This window comes from Emydura macquarii, unplaced genomic scaffold (assembly GCF_026122565.2).
Source record: "Emydura macquarii macquarii isolate MOO-44397 ecotype Brisbane River unplaced genomic scaffold, CSIRO-AGI_Emac_v2 contig_3035, whole genome shotgun sequence".
NCBI classification, from domain to species: Eukaryota; Metazoa; Chordata; order Testudines; family Chelidae; genus Emydura; species Emydura macquarii.
Window position 1 is genome coordinate 247,035 of NW_027133172.1, and position 16,379 is coordinate 263,413.

At 53.5% G+C, this 16,379-nt stretch overlaps 1 protein-coding gene across 5 annotated transcripts in view; it reads left to right on the forward strand.

Annotated features, from left to right (window-relative positions):
• PPP1R10 (protein phosphatase 1 regulatory subunit 10) overlaps window positions 1-15,112 on the forward strand; it is a 25,445-nt gene extending 10,333 nt beyond the window's left edge. For 4 of the 5 annotated variants that reach the window (XM_067530092.1, XM_067530090.1, XM_067530093.1 and 1 more), the window contains exons 3-20: window positions 4,796-4,913; window positions 6,009-6,095; window positions 6,463-6,598; window positions 6,724-6,775; window positions 6,886-6,963; window positions 7,276-7,446; window positions 7,680-7,785; window positions 8,284-8,393; window positions 8,648-8,748; window positions 8,959-9,106; window positions 9,458-9,613; window positions 9,847-10,093; window positions 10,605-10,680; window positions 11,029-11,226; window positions 11,758-11,869; window positions 12,319-12,420; window positions 12,650-13,165; window positions 13,699-15,112. In XM_067530092.1, coding sequence (XP_067386193.1) covers window positions 4,807-4,913; window positions 6,009-6,095; window positions 6,463-6,598; window positions 6,724-6,775; window positions 6,886-6,963; window positions 7,276-7,446; window positions 7,680-7,785; window positions 8,284-8,393; window positions 8,648-8,748; window positions 8,959-9,106; window positions 9,458-9,613; window positions 9,847-10,093; window positions 10,605-10,680; window positions 11,029-11,226; window positions 11,758-11,869; window positions 12,319-12,420; window positions 12,650-13,165; window positions 13,699-13,808 — 2,613 coding nt within the window. In that variant the 5' untranslated portion in view covers window positions 4,796-4,806 and the 3' untranslated portion in view covers window positions 13,809-15,112. The remainder of the gene's footprint in view (window positions 1-4,795; window positions 4,914-6,008; window positions 6,096-6,462; window positions 6,599-6,723; window positions 6,776-6,885; window positions 6,964-7,275; window positions 7,447-7,679; window positions 7,786-8,283; window positions 8,394-8,647; window positions 8,749-8,958; window positions 9,107-9,457; window positions 9,614-9,846; window positions 10,094-10,604; window positions 10,681-11,028; window positions 11,227-11,757; window positions 11,870-12,318; window positions 12,421-12,649; window positions 13,166-13,698) is intronic. The other variant, XM_067530094.1, reaches the window with a different exon arrangement.
• Window positions 15,113-16,379: the final 1,267 nt, after the last annotated feature.

Consider the following 16,379-nt stretch of genomic DNA (forward strand, 5'->3'; position numbering starts at 1 on the left):
TGTCTGTCACTATGGTATGGGTGCATATTGGACATAATTCAAATGTAAGCTATAGGGACCAGTCCTGAAGGAGGAGCCTTTTCTCTGACTTCACATATCTGATCACTGGTTTCACTCCACTTATTTATTGTACACCCCTGTCTAGGTGGAATGCCAAGAAATCTGCAGCTTGGATTTCTCTGGTGCATAGAGGGGAGGGTATCTTGTCAAAATGACATTTCTGTTTAAAATCTTCACAAGCCAGTTTAAATCTTGGCAAAACCTTTGCAGTTCACCTTGTAAACAGATGTCCAAGTTACCTTTAAAGAGTCTATTGAGTTAAACTTGCCATTAATTTAAAACCAAAAAAAACTTAGTACATTTCCATGACTGCTATAAATTGCGGTAGGAGTGAAGTCTCTTCTCTGCAGTTTGGGAAACTCCAAATGTGGCAAGCTTAATTAGTGTGCCAAAAAGTGAAATTGACTAGAAACGTATAGGACTATAATTTGTCTTGTTGCCTGAGCTGAGAAACATCGGAAGTAAATAACATAACCAGTAAAGAAGAGTGCTAGATTTTTTTTTTTAATTTTAATCCTATTCAGGCAGGGAGGGGGGTGGTAACCGAGGAAATTTCTTTTAAATTGTCTAGAGACTGGTGCTCTAATATTTTGTCAGGGGTATGGCAGGCTTATTCTTTCTTCTGGTGTCTTTTAGTTCAGTATCGCACTGATCAGAACAGTTGTGTGCGCTAATACACAGCTGTTGCAGCTTGTCATTGCGCATACATAGTATTTATTAATAGAATGTAAAGTCCTTGCTGGGAACACTGGGGAATGGAATATCCCTCTGTCCTTTCCCCTGCCCTAGGGGAATTCACACGCTCCCAGACCTTCCTGCAGCCTCAAGGCAACAAAGTGGAATAGTTATTTATTACCTAGGTCAATTCTGTGCATAGATCTTATCCTACCACTGAAGCAAGGGGAACCTCTTCTTTGTAGATCTGTCTAGACTTGCAGCTGTCTTAGGTCTGTATGATCCTATGTCTCCTACTCTCATAATGCTAGTACCTGGTCTTCCAGCATGGAGTGTAATCAGGGCTTCTGTTGGGATTTCCCTACTGGGATGAAATTTCCATGGTTCAGTTCTCCTGTGTACATAATTCTTTTGTGTTTGATCTCTTATGGATGGTGACAGGTGTCGGATTGACAGCCCTGGAGACTGAAGGCCTCTCTTCACCAGAAAAGCACGTCCGAGCCAGGCAGTGGCATTGCAAGCTTTTTTCCCCTGCCGACCACTCTGCGTGTGGAGGAGGCCATCTGTGGGGGGTGAGAGGGGAATTCAGTCTCCATGGCCTGTCCCACCCTCTGTCTCGCCACCAAGGGCAGCAGGCATAGAGGTGGTTTTTCGGCATGGATGTCTTGCATCTGGACTGAGACACTCCCCACCCCAAACTGATTTTCCCCGCCCCCAAGCCACCGAACGACCATCAGCTGGTAACAACTTTCCGTCGCTCTCGACTGTCCACAGTGCTTCTAGTTTTGTTCCCACTAAACTCTGCCCAGTAAGTGATGATGGATCTCTGCCGTTAACTTGGAGAGAGACTTTATTGGGGATAGTTCCCACCAGACCTTGGAAGAGCTGGCTGTGGCTGGATATTATTGCCCCTCCTGCTTGGAGAAAGGACTTTGCTGAAAAGGCAGCGACAAGCGGATCTCTTCATTCCATGTTGAATCCAGTCTCGAGCAGCCTGCCGCAGCCAACAAAGTTCTGGAACTCAGCCATGCTGCCCGTCTGTGTGTGTCTGTGTGTAAATTCCCCCTCTTCGCACATTTCTTCCTCCCCCCACAAAGCAGTATTGGCAGCCTTAAACACAGCTCTGCATGTTTCAGTGCTGTGTCTCGGTGTCTGTGCCTCACGCACTGTGTGTAACTTATCAGTGGGGAGAGTATTGCCTTAGTGTCACTACCTACCATCAACAATCTGCAATCGTTCCTTGCTATACAACAGGGGCACTGTCTATGCAGAGGCAGCTACGCTTACACCTTCACCCCCCCTTCATCCCCCCTTGGAATAAGGATAACATACAAAGGGAGATCTGTGTTGCTGAAGCAAGCCCGACCAGTGCGTCTCTAAGCAACACCACAGCCCTGGCCCTGCTTGTCCACTTCGGTTGTATTTTAGCCTGTATTGTGTACAAGCTTCCCTGCTAGGTTAATGTGCCCTCACTTGACTGCATACCTGCAGCTCTGTACTGCAAGCGTTTCTCATTCCAAGGGGTGATTGCAGTGTTTCTTAGGGGGAACCCTGTCTGATGTGGTCCCCGTGATCACCAGGGGCTGTGCTTGCTAGTTAATGGTAGGCAGTCACCACTAGATCGTCAAGGAAGGCCGGCCTGCTTAAACTGGGCAGCTGCATCCTAGTCACCTGTAAACTCTGCCCTTCCTGTCAGCACTAGATCTCAAAGCCTGCAGCTGTTGCTTCTGCATGGTACCACTGGGCTCCACCTTTAAGAAGGGGGAGTAATAGTGTATTTATGCTTCTTCCCTCACCCCGTGCAGTGACTGACACACAATGTCCTGACTTTAAGCCAGTGATTAGTGGTCTCTGCAATCCTCAAATCCTATTTACTCTCCTATAGCATAGGTGCATGTGACAGAAATACCACAGTACCTGAGCCTGCTATGATCCTCAGTCTGGGTCAGGGAGGACAGTCAGCCTTGCAAATCACTTTAGATAGTCTTATGTTTAAAGGGATGTGGCCAAGACTACTCGTTTCTCCAGTTAGTCTTTTAAAAGTGATACTTGGATCTACCCTGGTCCCATGGTGCAGCTATTCTTGCACTTAGTCTGAGACAATTCAGCTAGCATGGTCAATTTCATTTCCCGGGTCTTTCATTTCTCAGTTGTGGACAGGGCTTGCAATGTCTTGGAGAGTTGTGTGTATAGACACTAGTGAAGGTCTCCCTCTTCAATGAAACAAGATTCCTGAACACACTTCAAACTGGACAATTTTTAAAATCAAATTTTGGGTGATAAAGCTTTCCTACTGTCCCTTTAACTGGGCTCTGATTCTTTTCTGAATCTTCCACTAATTGAACTGAATTTTTTTTCCAGCACCAACTCATGCACTTAAGACACACTGCTTATAGTTAACGGTGTCTACAATAGCCCCTTTCCATGGCAGAGGTTCACGCCATCATTTATCCTGCTGGGTCTCAAGGACCCTATAGAAATGGTGGTGTGAAGATGTGTAACATTCATGCTCAATGTCCCAGCAAACAGGATAATTTGTCCTTTTGCTTTGCATCAGCCTGGCTTTGGGCGAGAGTTGCACCTTTGTAGTGGCCATTTACTTAAACTTAGCACATTGTTTTCCCAGCGTCGACCCTGAAAAGATCTGGTGTAGCATAACGACGAAGGGAGCTCTGTCTCTCTCGACCGAACCCCTTCCCCTTAATATATCTTTTCTCCTCTGGTAAAACGAAGAACCAGTTGACTAACAATGTCAAAGAGATTAGATTTCCCTAGCATGCTTTGAAGCTAATCAACTTGTTTCGGGGTCCCTTCCATTGCGGGATGCCATGAAGAATTACGTGAAGGAAGGAATAGGCAGTATATCTCCCACTGCCTTGCTTTTGTGTCCTCTGCATTTTTTGTGCGTCGGTTGAATTTTTGTTTTTTAAACAGGTACCTGTAACTTGGTGCATTACATTTCCTAAAAGCTTTCTAAAAACCAAATAAACTTTGCAATTTACAATCTTAAGTTTGTGGATGTTGGAAATGTTATGCAGGAAAATTAATAAAAAAAAAAAAAAATCCCAACTTAATCTCTTTTTGAAGAGCATAACTCACAGTACTTCCTGTCAATGATTTTTATGTCAGGGTTTTACTATTTCCAGTCTAGGCTTCTCTCTTTAAAAAAAAATAAAATAAAAAATGGAACACTATTTAGAAGATTGTACTTCTGCTATGGTTCTTTCTAACAACCTTGATTCTAACATCACCTTCTGTCCTAGCCCAAGTAAAACCTTTTTGGATGTAGCTAATCAAATTTAGCCTGATTCAGATTTAGAGCTGCTAATGTATTTTAGGCCCTGTTCTCATAAACAAGTGTATCTCTACAAATCAATATAAGCTTTGGTTATCTCTTCATACCACTGAATATTACATAGTTTAGACCCATAACTCTCTTCTGTTCAAGGTCTATTTGTGTGTAAATTCTTCAGTGTGTAATAACTTCTAAATGAAAAACTAGTCTCAGAAAAACATCAGTTTTCTCTACTGTGGTTTGTCTATAAGAGAGTATCCATTTTAAAAGTCTGTATTTGTTTACAGCTCAATAAATGGCATCTTGCCATAAACTAATATGTTAGTCTCAAGGTAATTGAGGGGGAACATGCCTGGTAGGCCTTACTGAAGCCATTTTCCACTCTGGGTTTTCCCCAATTAGCTATCCCTTTGTCCTGTTTATTTCCCAAAGGCTTGGGAGATGCATGATCGAGGCAGGTTGGCAAAGAAATAAACCTTGAGTTCAGATCCATCTGAGTTAGGGCCCAAGCTACATGCGTGTGTATGTAACTGAGTGTGCAGTTAGGGAAACATTTTTCTAGTTTTCAGATGCTGGGAACTCTGATAATCTTTTCTGTGTGTGTTATACTCTGGGTTTTCTTTTGACTGGTGGCAACAACAGGATAATACTTTGCACTTATATAGTACCTGTACCCTTCCTGATCAAATTTGGATTCCATTTATGCAATGATACCTGTGTGCTCTTTGCTGAGAGTAACCTCTCTTTAATTTCTTTTTGCCTCAGAACTTTCCATCATGGGCTCTGGACCAATCGATCCTAATGAGCTACTAAAAGGCTTAGACTGCTTCCTCGGGAGAGATGGAGAAGTCAAAAATACAGAAGGGATCAGCAAGATTTTCAGGTAAGTCTCCGGTTTAAATGTGTGGTTTGAATAATGTTTAGCGTGGCAGGGCAAGGAATGTAGCAAAACATCCATTTCCTAGAGCAGAAGTCGGGCTGGTGCTATGTGGAATGGACCCATCAGAGCAGAGGTGTTTGATGGTTTTAAGTCTTTTCCGCCCCCTATTTTTATTTATTTTTTTATTTAAATGCTGACTTGCTTGTATGATGGCAGACATCTGAGTTGACGAGTTGTTTATTTTAAAGCAGTTTAGGGGATTTAGTCACAGACAGGCCAGATTCTCAGCTGGTTTTTCAACAAAGTTGCTCCAGTGGGGTCAATGGAGCTGCACCAGTTTAAACCAGCTTGGGGATCTGGCCCCATTGTTCCAGTGGGGCTACACCTGACTTTCACCAGTTGGGGAACTGGCTCTGGGTTCCATTAGCTTTATTGGAAGATGAGTCCAACTCCCCTACTCTTCTTTAGAAACATCCGCCTCAACTCTGTTGTAATTCCACCCCATTGTTCCATAAAGGCATCCAGTCCTCTTTCTAAATGGTGTTTGAACCTGCAGCGCAGTGGAAGTCCCTTCGGCAGGTTGCTTGAAGGCATTTCAGTGTATTGCAAACATACCTAGCATTTGTGCCCAAATCTCTTCCCCCAACCACCTGATTCTTCAGGGTGTGGACAAGGCATTTGGCAGCTATAACTGCCCGATGTAATATTTAACCCACAGCCCCTCAAAACCCCCCTTTTCCCCCTCAAAAAAAAAAAAAAAAAAAAAAAAGTTAAAGGGAGATTGTGTGAAGTTGGCAGAGAATTTTAATCTTGGGCTAGATTCTCAACTCGGGTAAATCCACCCTGAGCCAGCCATTGCTCCTGGCTGGGGCTGGTTTGGAGCGGAAAAGCCTCATTCTTGGGGCCCGATTGGTGCCAGCACCCTGTAGAGAGGAAAGGAGCCATATGCTGTTCACATGGATCCTACTGATCTCTCTTCTTGGTCCCCCACCCAGCTTACGGAATCTGATTTAGTTGGCAGGTCATTTGCCATGTGCTGTGATCTCTTTGTACTGCATCAGCTCAGTTTCTTTCTCGTCTCTCCCTTCCGGCTTGCAGTTTAATGAAAGACGCGCAGAAAATGGTCAGTCGCTGCATCTACCTGAACATCCTGCTGCAGACCCGGGCGCAAGACATCCTGGCAAAGTAAGAATTGTGGAGGGTTCCTAACAGGGTTAAAGCAAGGGGTGTGGGAGACAGGACTCCTGGGTTCTCTCCCCAGTTCTGGGAGAAGAGTGGGTTAGAGAAGGGGTGGGCTGAGATTCAGGACTCCTGGGTTCTCTCCCCGGTTCTGCCACTCATTGTATGACCATGGTTGGGTGGCTTCTTTTCCTCTGAGTTGCAAAGAAGGGTCTCAGGGAGGTGATGGGGTTTCAATGACCCATCTCTGGCAGGTGCTGGAGAGCAATCCTGGGTTGTAAGGAGCGGGCAGAGATGGTAAAAGATTTGGCTGTAGCCCATTGCAGGGGAAGGGTAGGACACCAGCGCTGACCTGGCTCTGCTCTTGTCACAGGTTCATCCGGGTCGGGGGCTACAAGCTTCTCAACACGTGGCTCACCAGCTCCAAGGCATCCAGCAACGTGCCTTTGCTGCAGCAGATCCTGCTCACGCTGCAGCACTTGCCCCTCACCGTGGATCATCTGAAGCAGGTGAGTCAGTGCTGGCCCCCGGCAGTGCCAGAGGGCTCTGTGTTGCAGGGAACTGGGGGCTGAGGACACAGCCCCTTGCGGTCAGTGCAGACTGTGACCTCCTGTCCCCTTCTGATCTCTTCCAGAACAACACAGCGAAACTGGTGAAGCAACTCAGCAAGTCGAGTGAGGACGAAGGTAAGAGAGCGCCCTGCGCCTGGGTGCATGCGTGCACCGTGCCTCCTCCCGTGTGCCAGAGCTCCGTGCGAGCTTCCCTCCTCTAACCTCTGTCCTCTCTCCCCTTCCAGAGCTCCGCAGACTGGCCTCCATCCTCGTCAGCGACTGGATGGGCGTCATCCGCTCCCAGAGTAGCGTGCAGCCTGCAGGTGAGTCATGCCTCACCAGGCCCCTGAAACATGCCTAAGAGATGCTAATTGGACCGATGGCTTGGGACCCTTGGCCCCCTGCTGCTCCCCCCCCAGTGTCTCTGCTCTGGCCCCTGTAGCCATGGTATCCCTGCCACTTTACTGCTCAGCGGCTGCTCCAGGGAGAGCTCCAGACTCCCATAATATGCTTCCCCCGTCCATCCTACCCCACATGGGCCAGGGCACAAGCTATTTCCTGGGAGCCTGAGGGTGGGAGGAGCTGTCATGGTGGCATCTGCCTTTGGGACTTGAACCCCCTCTCCTTCCCCACAGAACGAGACAAGAAAAAGCGGAAGGAGGAGAGTAAGAGCAAAGCGCCTGTCCAAGAGAAGCCGCAGGAGGCCAAGGCAGAAGCCAAGGTTGAGGAGACGCCAGAGAAGAAAAAAGAGAAGCCAAAATCGCTGCGCACTACGGCGCCCAGCCACGCCAAGTTCCGCTCCACTGGTGGGTACCGGGATGGGAGGGGGGATGACAGCCTCGTAAGGCAGCAAGCTAAGAGACCTAGGGTGGGATTCTGTATGGCTGTTCCCCAGCTACCTCATCCCAGAGGTAGCTGCGTTTCTCTGCTGGGTGACTGATCCCAGCCTACAAAAATCCTTTGGGATCCTTGCAGATGAAATGCTACAGGGCATATCTCCCTGCTTTATTCTTCTAACCTCTGTTCTGCTTTTCTGTAGGGCTGGAAATGGAGACTCCATCCCTGGTTCCTCTAAAGAAGAACCCCAACGCTGTAGTGGTGTCTGATAAATACAACCTGAAGCCGATGCCGATCAAGAGACAGAGGTAGGTCTGAACGTCCCGCCCTTTTCTGGGGAAAAGCGTCCAGACCTTGCACCTGGTGTTTTCTCCTTCTGCCTCACTTTCCACTCTTTTTCTCAGTGCTGGGAAGCAGACTGTGTGGAGCAGGGAGGGCTGGGAATCAAGGTTCTTGGGTTCTATCCCTGACTCTGGGAGGGGAGTGGGGTCTAGTGGGTACGAGCAGGGGAAGCTGGGAATCAGGACTCCTGGGTTCTATCCCCAGATCTGACACAAGCAGGAGTGCTGAGAGGATTTATCCGAGGCTCTGTGGGTGGGCCAGGCCCAGCGTTGGTGACTTACACCAAGATGGCCCTTCTGCCCCCTGAAAAGCAATTCCAGAGTTGTGCTGTGCTTCCTGTGCTCTTTGCATCAGATCACCGTGGGATCTGGGCTTGCCTGCTCCTTGCTCAGGGCGGTGTCTGATCCCTTTCCTGGGCTGCAGCCTCAGTGGCTCAACACCATGTCTTCATTTCCTTCTCACAGTTCGTCCGCCCCCTCTGCAGACAACCCACCAGTAGAGAAGAAATACAAGCCTCTGAACACCACGCCCAACAGCACCAAGGAGATCAAAGTCAAGATCATCCCTGCGCAACGTGAGTACATTGAGTCTCTGGTAGTCAGGATGCCTGAGTTTGATCCTCAGCATTGAGAGTGGAATGGGGTGTAGCGGGTGAGAGTAGAGGGGATGCAGGGGTGGAGCTGAGAGCCAGGACTCCTGGGTTCCATCCCTGGTTCTGGGAGGAGCGTGGGGTCTAGCATGGAGGGAGAGGCACAAGATAACACGGGAAGTTGCAGGTACTTGGAGCTTTCACTTTGTGTAACCCTTTTCATTCCCTCCTCTCTGCAGCAATGGAGGGCTTGGGCTTCCTGGATGCCCTTAACTCTGCTCCCATCCCAGGGATCAAGATCAAAAAGAAAAAGAAAGTCTTGTCTCCTACGGCAGCCAAGGTACAAACATCTCTGTGTGTACAGGGGACTAATTCTGTTCCCAGCTCTGAGAGGTGATTGGGGCCTGGGGGGTTAGAGCAGGGGGGCCTGGGAAGCAGGACTCCTGGGTTCTGTCCCCAGTTCTGGGAGGGGAGTGGGATCTGATGTGGGGCAGGGAGTCAATGGTTCACTTCCCATGACACTGATTCCATATCCCTCTCTGCGATCCAGGCGAGCCCATTTGAAGGAAAGCCAGCCCCAGAAGCGAGCGCTACTAAACCATCGTCGCCAGACCCTGCCACTGCATCCGAGCCCATGGAGGTGGATCGGCCCGGCACTCCCGTGCCGGCAGTAGAGGTCCCAGAGCTGATGGAGACCGGTAAGGATGGGGAAAATGTTGGAGTCAAAGAGCTCTGTAGTGGTGTCCGTGGGTGGGTGGGGAGTGTCAGCCCAATATCCTGGATCTGGGCTGTGTTGGATCAGACCCGATATTGTCGCCCAGGAGGCCTTAAAAGCCCATAATGCACATGGCCTAGTGTGCTGTGCCAGCTGGGGTACAGCTGACTTGAGGAGTGTGGCCCGTGTGGCAGCTTAACTGTGGGGCTGGCAGGGCCTTCTTCACTTTGGGGTCCTGGTTGGGCTCCAGAGGTGTTGGCGCTGGTTGTTTGCTCCAGGCTCTGTGTGTGTTTTTGTCTGATCGCTGACCCCTCTGTGTGTCCTGACCCCGCAGCCCCGTCCGAGCAGAACTCAGACAGCAAGCCGTCCGACAGCCCTGCTGACTCCACACAGCTTACCAAGAAGGGCAAAAAGAAGAAAACAGTGAGCTGGCCTGAAGAGAGCAAGCTGCGGGAGTACTTCTACTTCGAGCTGGACGAGACGGAGCGAGGTGAGTGCTGGGGCGGGTGTCCTTTCCCTCTGATCCAGGTCTAAGGGACCGGGGTCTGGGACGCGAGACCTTTTCCTCTAAGGAGCACCAGCTCCAATCCAGAACCAGGGGCCTGGCTGCCCCTAGGTGGTGGGGAAAGGGGTATGAGGCCATTGAACTCCCTGGCTGTACAGTAGTGGCTTGTCCCCTTACTAAATCCCTGCCCCCTTTCTTCTCCCCGGCCCCCCCTGTAGTCAACGTGAACAAGATCAAGGACTTTGGCGAGGCAGCCAAGCGGGAGATGCTGAAGGACCGGGAAGCCTTCGAGACGGCGCGCCGGCTCAGCCACGATGCCATGGAAGAAAAGGTGCCCTGGGTCTATCCCAAGCTCATCGACCTGCCTAGCCCACTGGTGCAGCCGGGCAGCGGCAGCCGCGAGAAGTTCACCCAGGCTGAGCGGGAGAAGGGCATCCTACAGGAGATTTTCCTCTCCAAGGAGAGGTGCGTGGAACCCTGGGGCAGGGCAAGGGGTTGGAAGGACCCTTGGGAGGAAGGAGGACTCCATTTCCCAGTTGCACAATGTCAGCTCTTTGTCCCCCTGTAAATGACCGGACCATGTGACAACCAGCGTGTCGAATATAGGGCAACCCACATGAATCCAGTGTGGATCTGTCCCCCCATCTAGTGGATATGAGCCACTGTGAGCCAGTCGATCTGTTTGTTCAACTCAGGCAGCTGCTTTCAGCTCCAGAGATCCTGGCTTCAGACCCGGTAGATGACCTCCCAGCCCGCAAGGGCCTCTCTAGGTTGCTGGGAACCAGGATTCCCCTCTCATCCTGCTAGCTCTGCTTCCAGTGGGCTGGTGGGTGCCCCTGGCCTTTTGAGGCCGTGCCAGGAGCTACGGGTGGGGTGGGCCACGGGGATCAGGCTGCGCTGGGAACCCCATCAGTGTGGGGCTACAACTGTGTGTGTCTCAGTGCTGAGATCTAACCGGCATCTCTCCTCTCTGCAGCGTTCCAGACAGTCCCCATGAGCCCGATCCGGAGTCCTACGAACCCCTGCCGCCCAAACTCATCCCGTTGGACGAGGTACGTCTGGCCCCGGGCCCTGGATTCTCTTGCCTGCTTTGGGGGACAGAAGGAGGAGGGGGTCCTTTTGGGTTAGAGCAGGGGGATTGGTAGTCAGGACTCCTGGGGTCACACCTCACTCTGGAAGGGGTCTAGGGCTTAGAGCAGGGGGCTCATTTCCCAGTGCACTGTGGGCCCTTCCCCCATCTCTGTGCCTCTGTTTCCCCTGTATAAATGGGGATGGGCTGGAGAAGGGCAAAGGCCCAAAAACCCGAGCGCCCAGCCATGACCCCCAGCCCCTGCAGCTGGGGCGTCCTCCCCGCCCTCAGCCCATCCTGACTCCAGTGTCTCCTCTGTCCCCTCTCTCAGGAATGCTCCATGGACGAGGCCGCCTACCAGGAAGGACTCGACCCAGCCGCCGCCTCGCAGTCTCCCGACGGAGCCGGGGGCTCCAAGCTGCCCCCAGTACTGGCCAACCTGATGGGGAGCATGGGGGCCGGCAAGAGCCCTCAGGGCCCCAACCCCAGCTCCTCCATGAACGTGCAGGAGATCCTCACCTCCATCATGGTAAATGGAGCTGCCGCCTAGCCTGGGGGAGGCAGCGGGGAGTGACCCCACAGGCCCCCCATAATGGGAGGATTCAGCACCCAAAGGGTTAACCCCGCAGCCGGTCTAGGGATGCTGCCTCCCTGGCCCATCTACCCCCAGAGTGGACGGTTGCTCTCCTCCCCCCCCCCCCCCCTAAATCGCACCACTGCTGGAGCAGCCCATTGGCTCATCCAGCCAGGTCTTCCTGCCTCCAGCTTGGTCTAATGTCCAGCATTTTAGGGGGATGGGGAGACTCCCACAATGCACCAGCTGAGCAGTAGTTGGGTTGTGGGATGAGTAGGTGGGCGGGGCTCTTTCCTATCCTCCCTCCTCCCCCCCAAAGTGGTTGGGTCAGACCAGCCCCTGGTCCCTAGCTGAGGAGTTAAAGGTGAAATTGACCAGCACAGCGCCTTGGAGTTAGGAGTCAGAGAGCGTCGAGGGGGTGTAGCGTGCGCGGGGTGCAGGGGACACACACTAACCCTGCCCCTCGTCTCTTCCTTCCCTGCACAGGGTGGGCCCAACAACCACAAGACGGAGGAGCTGATGAAGCAGCCAGATTACTCAGACAAAATTAAACACTTGCTTGGCAACTTGCAGACACAGCCCCCAGGACCCACTGGAGGTAAGAGACCGGGGGTGGGGGCCACTGAACCTATTCCCTCTTCCCACTGCTAGGAGGAAATCCTGTCCTGCTGATTGCTCTCTGGCTTCTCTTTCTTTGCCCTTGTTGTCTTGGTCTCTGGAACGCCTGGATTGGCTACCTGGGACTTATAAACCATCAGTTTCTGCAGTCCCAGGGTCCCTTGAGGAAGGGAACTGGCAGGAGGGTAATCAGAAGGATGGGATCTCGCCCGACTTGAATGGCTGGTGTCGGGAGAGCTGCAACTCCCAGCATCCTGATGTGTGCATGTTTTGTTTTCCCTTGCTCTGGGTGTTCCTTGTAAACATGACCTGCCTGACCCCAGACACACGTGCCTGGGAAGAGATGGGGAGTAGATCCCTCTCCCGGCCCCCAATTCACTGCTCTGACCCCATTGCTGTATTTGACCTCTCTGTTCTCTTGTCTTTCAGTGCCCCATGGGCTGCTGGGCCCAGGGCCCCTCGCTAACGGATTCCCACCTGGACCGAAGAACATGCAGCATTTCCCACCAGGGGGGCCGGGACCCATGCCTGGTGAGCAGGGAGCTACCATCTTGAGACGGGCTGGGGTTGACGGGGACTGTCAGACCTTCAGTTGGAGTGTCTGAGTCAGGAGGGGATGCTGTGCTGCAGAGAGCAGGGTGGGGGGCTCAGTAGGGGGGCACTATGCCACCCGGCACAGGATGGGGTTTGGTAGCATGTGTCTTTCTGCCCTGGGTGCTGAGATGCGGGTGTCTGACCTTTGTGCCTCTCTCTCCCTTAGGTCCCCATGGCGGCCCAGGGGGTCCCAACATGCCCCCAGGTCCTGGGATGCCTGGCGGGCCCAGGATGATGGGTCCTCCCCCTCCCCAGCGAGGCGAGTTCTGGGATCCCCCCGACGGCGGCATGCGGGGAAACCCCCACGGGGGCATGAGAGGCGGCGGCCCTGGCCCAGGGCCCGGTCCAGGCCCTTTCCACCGGGGACGAGGCGGGGAACCCCCCTTCCGGGGGCGAGGAGGAGGAGGAGGAGGTCGCAGTGGCGGCCCCCCCAACAGCAGAGGCGGGCCCCCTAACAGTGGCATGGGTGGAGGAGGTGGCCATGGCGGAGGCCACGGTGGAGGTCACGGAGGCCACGGCGGAGGCCACGGCAGGGGTCACGGTGGCGGCCATGGCGGGGGTCACGGCGGCGGCCACGGTGGAGGCCACGGAGGCGGTGGTCATGGCGGCGGCCACGGAGGAGATCACGGCAGAGGCCACCCGGGGGATCACGGCCGGGGCCATGGTGGAGGCCACGGAGGAGGTAATTGCAGGGGGCTCGGCTTGCCCTCTAGGGGGAGCAGAGGGCCGTGGCTTTGGAATAGCCCTGCCCTTTTGTGGGAGGGGCCTGTGAGCGCCCCCTCCCCTCCCCCATTTCCATCCAGCAGGTGGCAAGGGCCGATGAGGGAGACCCAGCATGCATTGCATCCATTCGATCCTGCGGGCCCTGCTCCTTGGGGGCGGGGCCCAGAGTGGCAGAGGCCCCCTATGGGCCTGTGAGAACAAGGATTGACAGTTTCAGCTGCAGCATTGCCTGCTGGGAGCTGTAGTCTGCTCCTGGTGAGCCCAGGTGAAGGTGGAGCAGTGCATGCTGGGAGCTGTAGTCTGTGCTCCCGGCTTCCCCAGGTTGGGGGGAGCATTGCATGCTGGGAGCCGTAACCTGTGCTCCCGGCAGCCTGGGTTAGGGTGGAGCGTTGCATGCTGGGAGCTGTAGTCTCTCCCCCATCCCTTGCCCTGCCACCCTCTGGCCGTGCCCCGCCGCCGTGGCTGACCTGCGCCCCGTTTTCTCTCACGCAGACATGTCGAGCCGCCCCGTGTGTCGCCACTTCATGTTGAAAGGCAGCTGCAGGTACGAGAACAACTGTGCCTTCTACCATCCCGGAGTGAATGGGCCACCCCTGCCGTAGCGCCCGGGGCCCTCCCCCCGCCCGGACGCCCCGTGACACCACCCAGCACAGCCCCCGCTTCATGGACTCTGGGGTGCCCCCTGTTGGACTTAGGCTACATCCACTACTTATGGCTTCTGTGAGGCCTTGTAATGCCCCGGGGGGGGGAAGGAGCAATCCCCCCGCCTGGCGGCTGCTGCTACTGAGGAACCACTGGGGGGGGATAATCCCCCCCCACCCTGCTCTCTTCTGTGTCGTTTTAACCTGATGGAGGCGCTGATAGGACCTGACTCTGCGCCCCCCAGTGACTTTGCAAGCACAAGAGCCGCCGCCTGCTCTGGACATGGGGGGCAAAGCGGGTTGTTACCACTGTAAATATCTCTGTGGAACCAGCAAAGGTGTAAAAGGGGAGCTGGGGGGAGATGCCTGGCTGCCCTGCCGGCCCACCCGGCCCTGGGCTGTGTTCTATCCACGTGTTTGCCATCTGCTGGCCCGCTCTGATGAGATTGTGCCCGGGGAGCATCGGCCACACCACGGCCAGCCCGGCGCCCCCAGAAGTACCCCTTCCGGGATGCGCACGTGTGGTCCGGAGACTTCTCCCTCCAGCTGGCAACAGAAGGATCTCCCCGAAGGGCACCGATCCTTCTGTTGGGGAGGGGTCCCATAACCCCCCCCCCCCCCCCCCCGCCCAGCTCAAGATCCACTGAGCGAAGGGGGTGCTCGTCAACTCCACCCCATCCATGGGGTCGTCCCTCCACGTGTGAGAGTCTGTGATCGGAGCCCTTCCCCTCGTTGTAAATACCCATCCCCCCACGATGAGCGCAGACACACAACTAACTCCCCTTGGTGCTAGCGTGTTGTCGGAGGGGGGACGCAAAGCTGTTTTCTGTGAAAACGGACTGACTTTATTGCTGTTGGCATTGGGGGGCTTGGTTTGTTTCCTTTCCATTGTTCTATTTTTTTACGGTCTCTGAAACATGGACTGTCCTTCCTTCCCCCACCAGGTGCAGCCTCCCCCCTTTTGTTTTGTATATTTTGTACATTAGTAATAAACACGGTGATAAAATGGATCATCTAATTTAACCCTGGTGTATGTGCTGGTTGCTTGGGGAAGGGCCTGTCTGGGTGGGTGCCTGCAGGGTCAAGGTGCGTGGCTGGAGCCCACGGGTGCTGCCACAGCCCTGAGATAAGTGCCCTGCTCGCTTTATTTCGCTGCTGAAATAGGAATTAGCCAAACCCGCCCTGAGGCATAGCCGGGGAAGCTGTGTCCTTGTTCCTACAATTCCACTAGTGGCTGGGAGAAGCAGGATCCTGGGAGTTTGACTCAGTTCCCCCAGTTCCTCTGGCTGCTATCCCTCCCTGCACCCTGAGTCTGGTACAGCCACATGGCTGTGCTTGAAACCTGGAGATACCGACCCAGAGTTCGATGCAAGTGGAGCTGGTAAAGTTACCCCACGCGGCCCATTCAAGGCCTGTGTTCAGTTGCTTACAACTTTGCCAAGCATTATCCTGTGGGGCTGAAACTTTCCACCCGGGGTGTCTGCATCAGCTTGAATGTTTTGGGGAGATTTCAGCCAAAATGGTTCAGCTGTTTCTGAGAACGAGGCTAGGGGAAAGTACCTTATTTTCGCTCCAGTTAAAACATTCTTGTTTGAGAAGCTCTTGTGTCTCTGTTTGGGAGCAGGGACTCATGAGAGAGAAATAGAGCATAAGAATGACAATGCTGCCTGGTGGGGGGGAAGAGATGTACCCAGGGTGCAACAGCTTCAAGAGGGAGCTGCCCAAACTGATACAGGAGGGATGTGAATTGGGGGTCACCCATCTCCCAGCTGAGCAGCCTGGGACCCAGGCTGATGGGTGCTAAGGAGGATCCCTTCCTCTGATGCTTTTATGTACGCTCCACTATAGAGAGCAGAGCCTGTGGGCAAATTCTGAGCCCACCTGTATTAGCCTAAACACACAGGCCCTGAGTTCTAGCTGATAAATAACACTGTTGGGCCAAGGGAGATGCAAACTGATGAGGGGATGGGCTAGTCCACCCCCTCCCCCAAAGAGGCTTGGGGGAGAAAAATGGGCTGCTGGCATGAGCATCCCCTCACTGGGAGCCCAGGCCCACCATCAGCCAAACCCCCAGGGGTCCTGATCACAGCAGGTTTAAGAGGGACCCAGAAGCCACTTCCACTGGCCCGCACCAGGCCCATGACTTTTTCTCCCTCCCCCCACCGCCTCTTTCCATCTCTTGTCTAGTAAGAGGCCGGCAGAGGCAGCCAACCCTGCATCTGTTGCACCACAGCAGTGCACCTGCACCCAGAGAGGGAGGTAAATGCAATAGCCTAAACCATGCCCCTCCCCCAGCTGGTACGAATTTGTCAGGTCTCAGAGTGGCTGATCAGAGCCCCTGCCAGGCCTGTGCTGCTTCAATACCGGGGGTGCAGGTGAGAGGGAAGCAGTTTTCCCTCTTGGCCATTCTTCCCTCTCTTTTGCATGTTTAGCTCGGTTTGTCTTTTAGCAAACAGGATCACATTCAGAACCAAGCTCCCCTAATGCCTCCCCAGGACGGGTATTACCATCTTCACCCCCCTCTAAAGAACA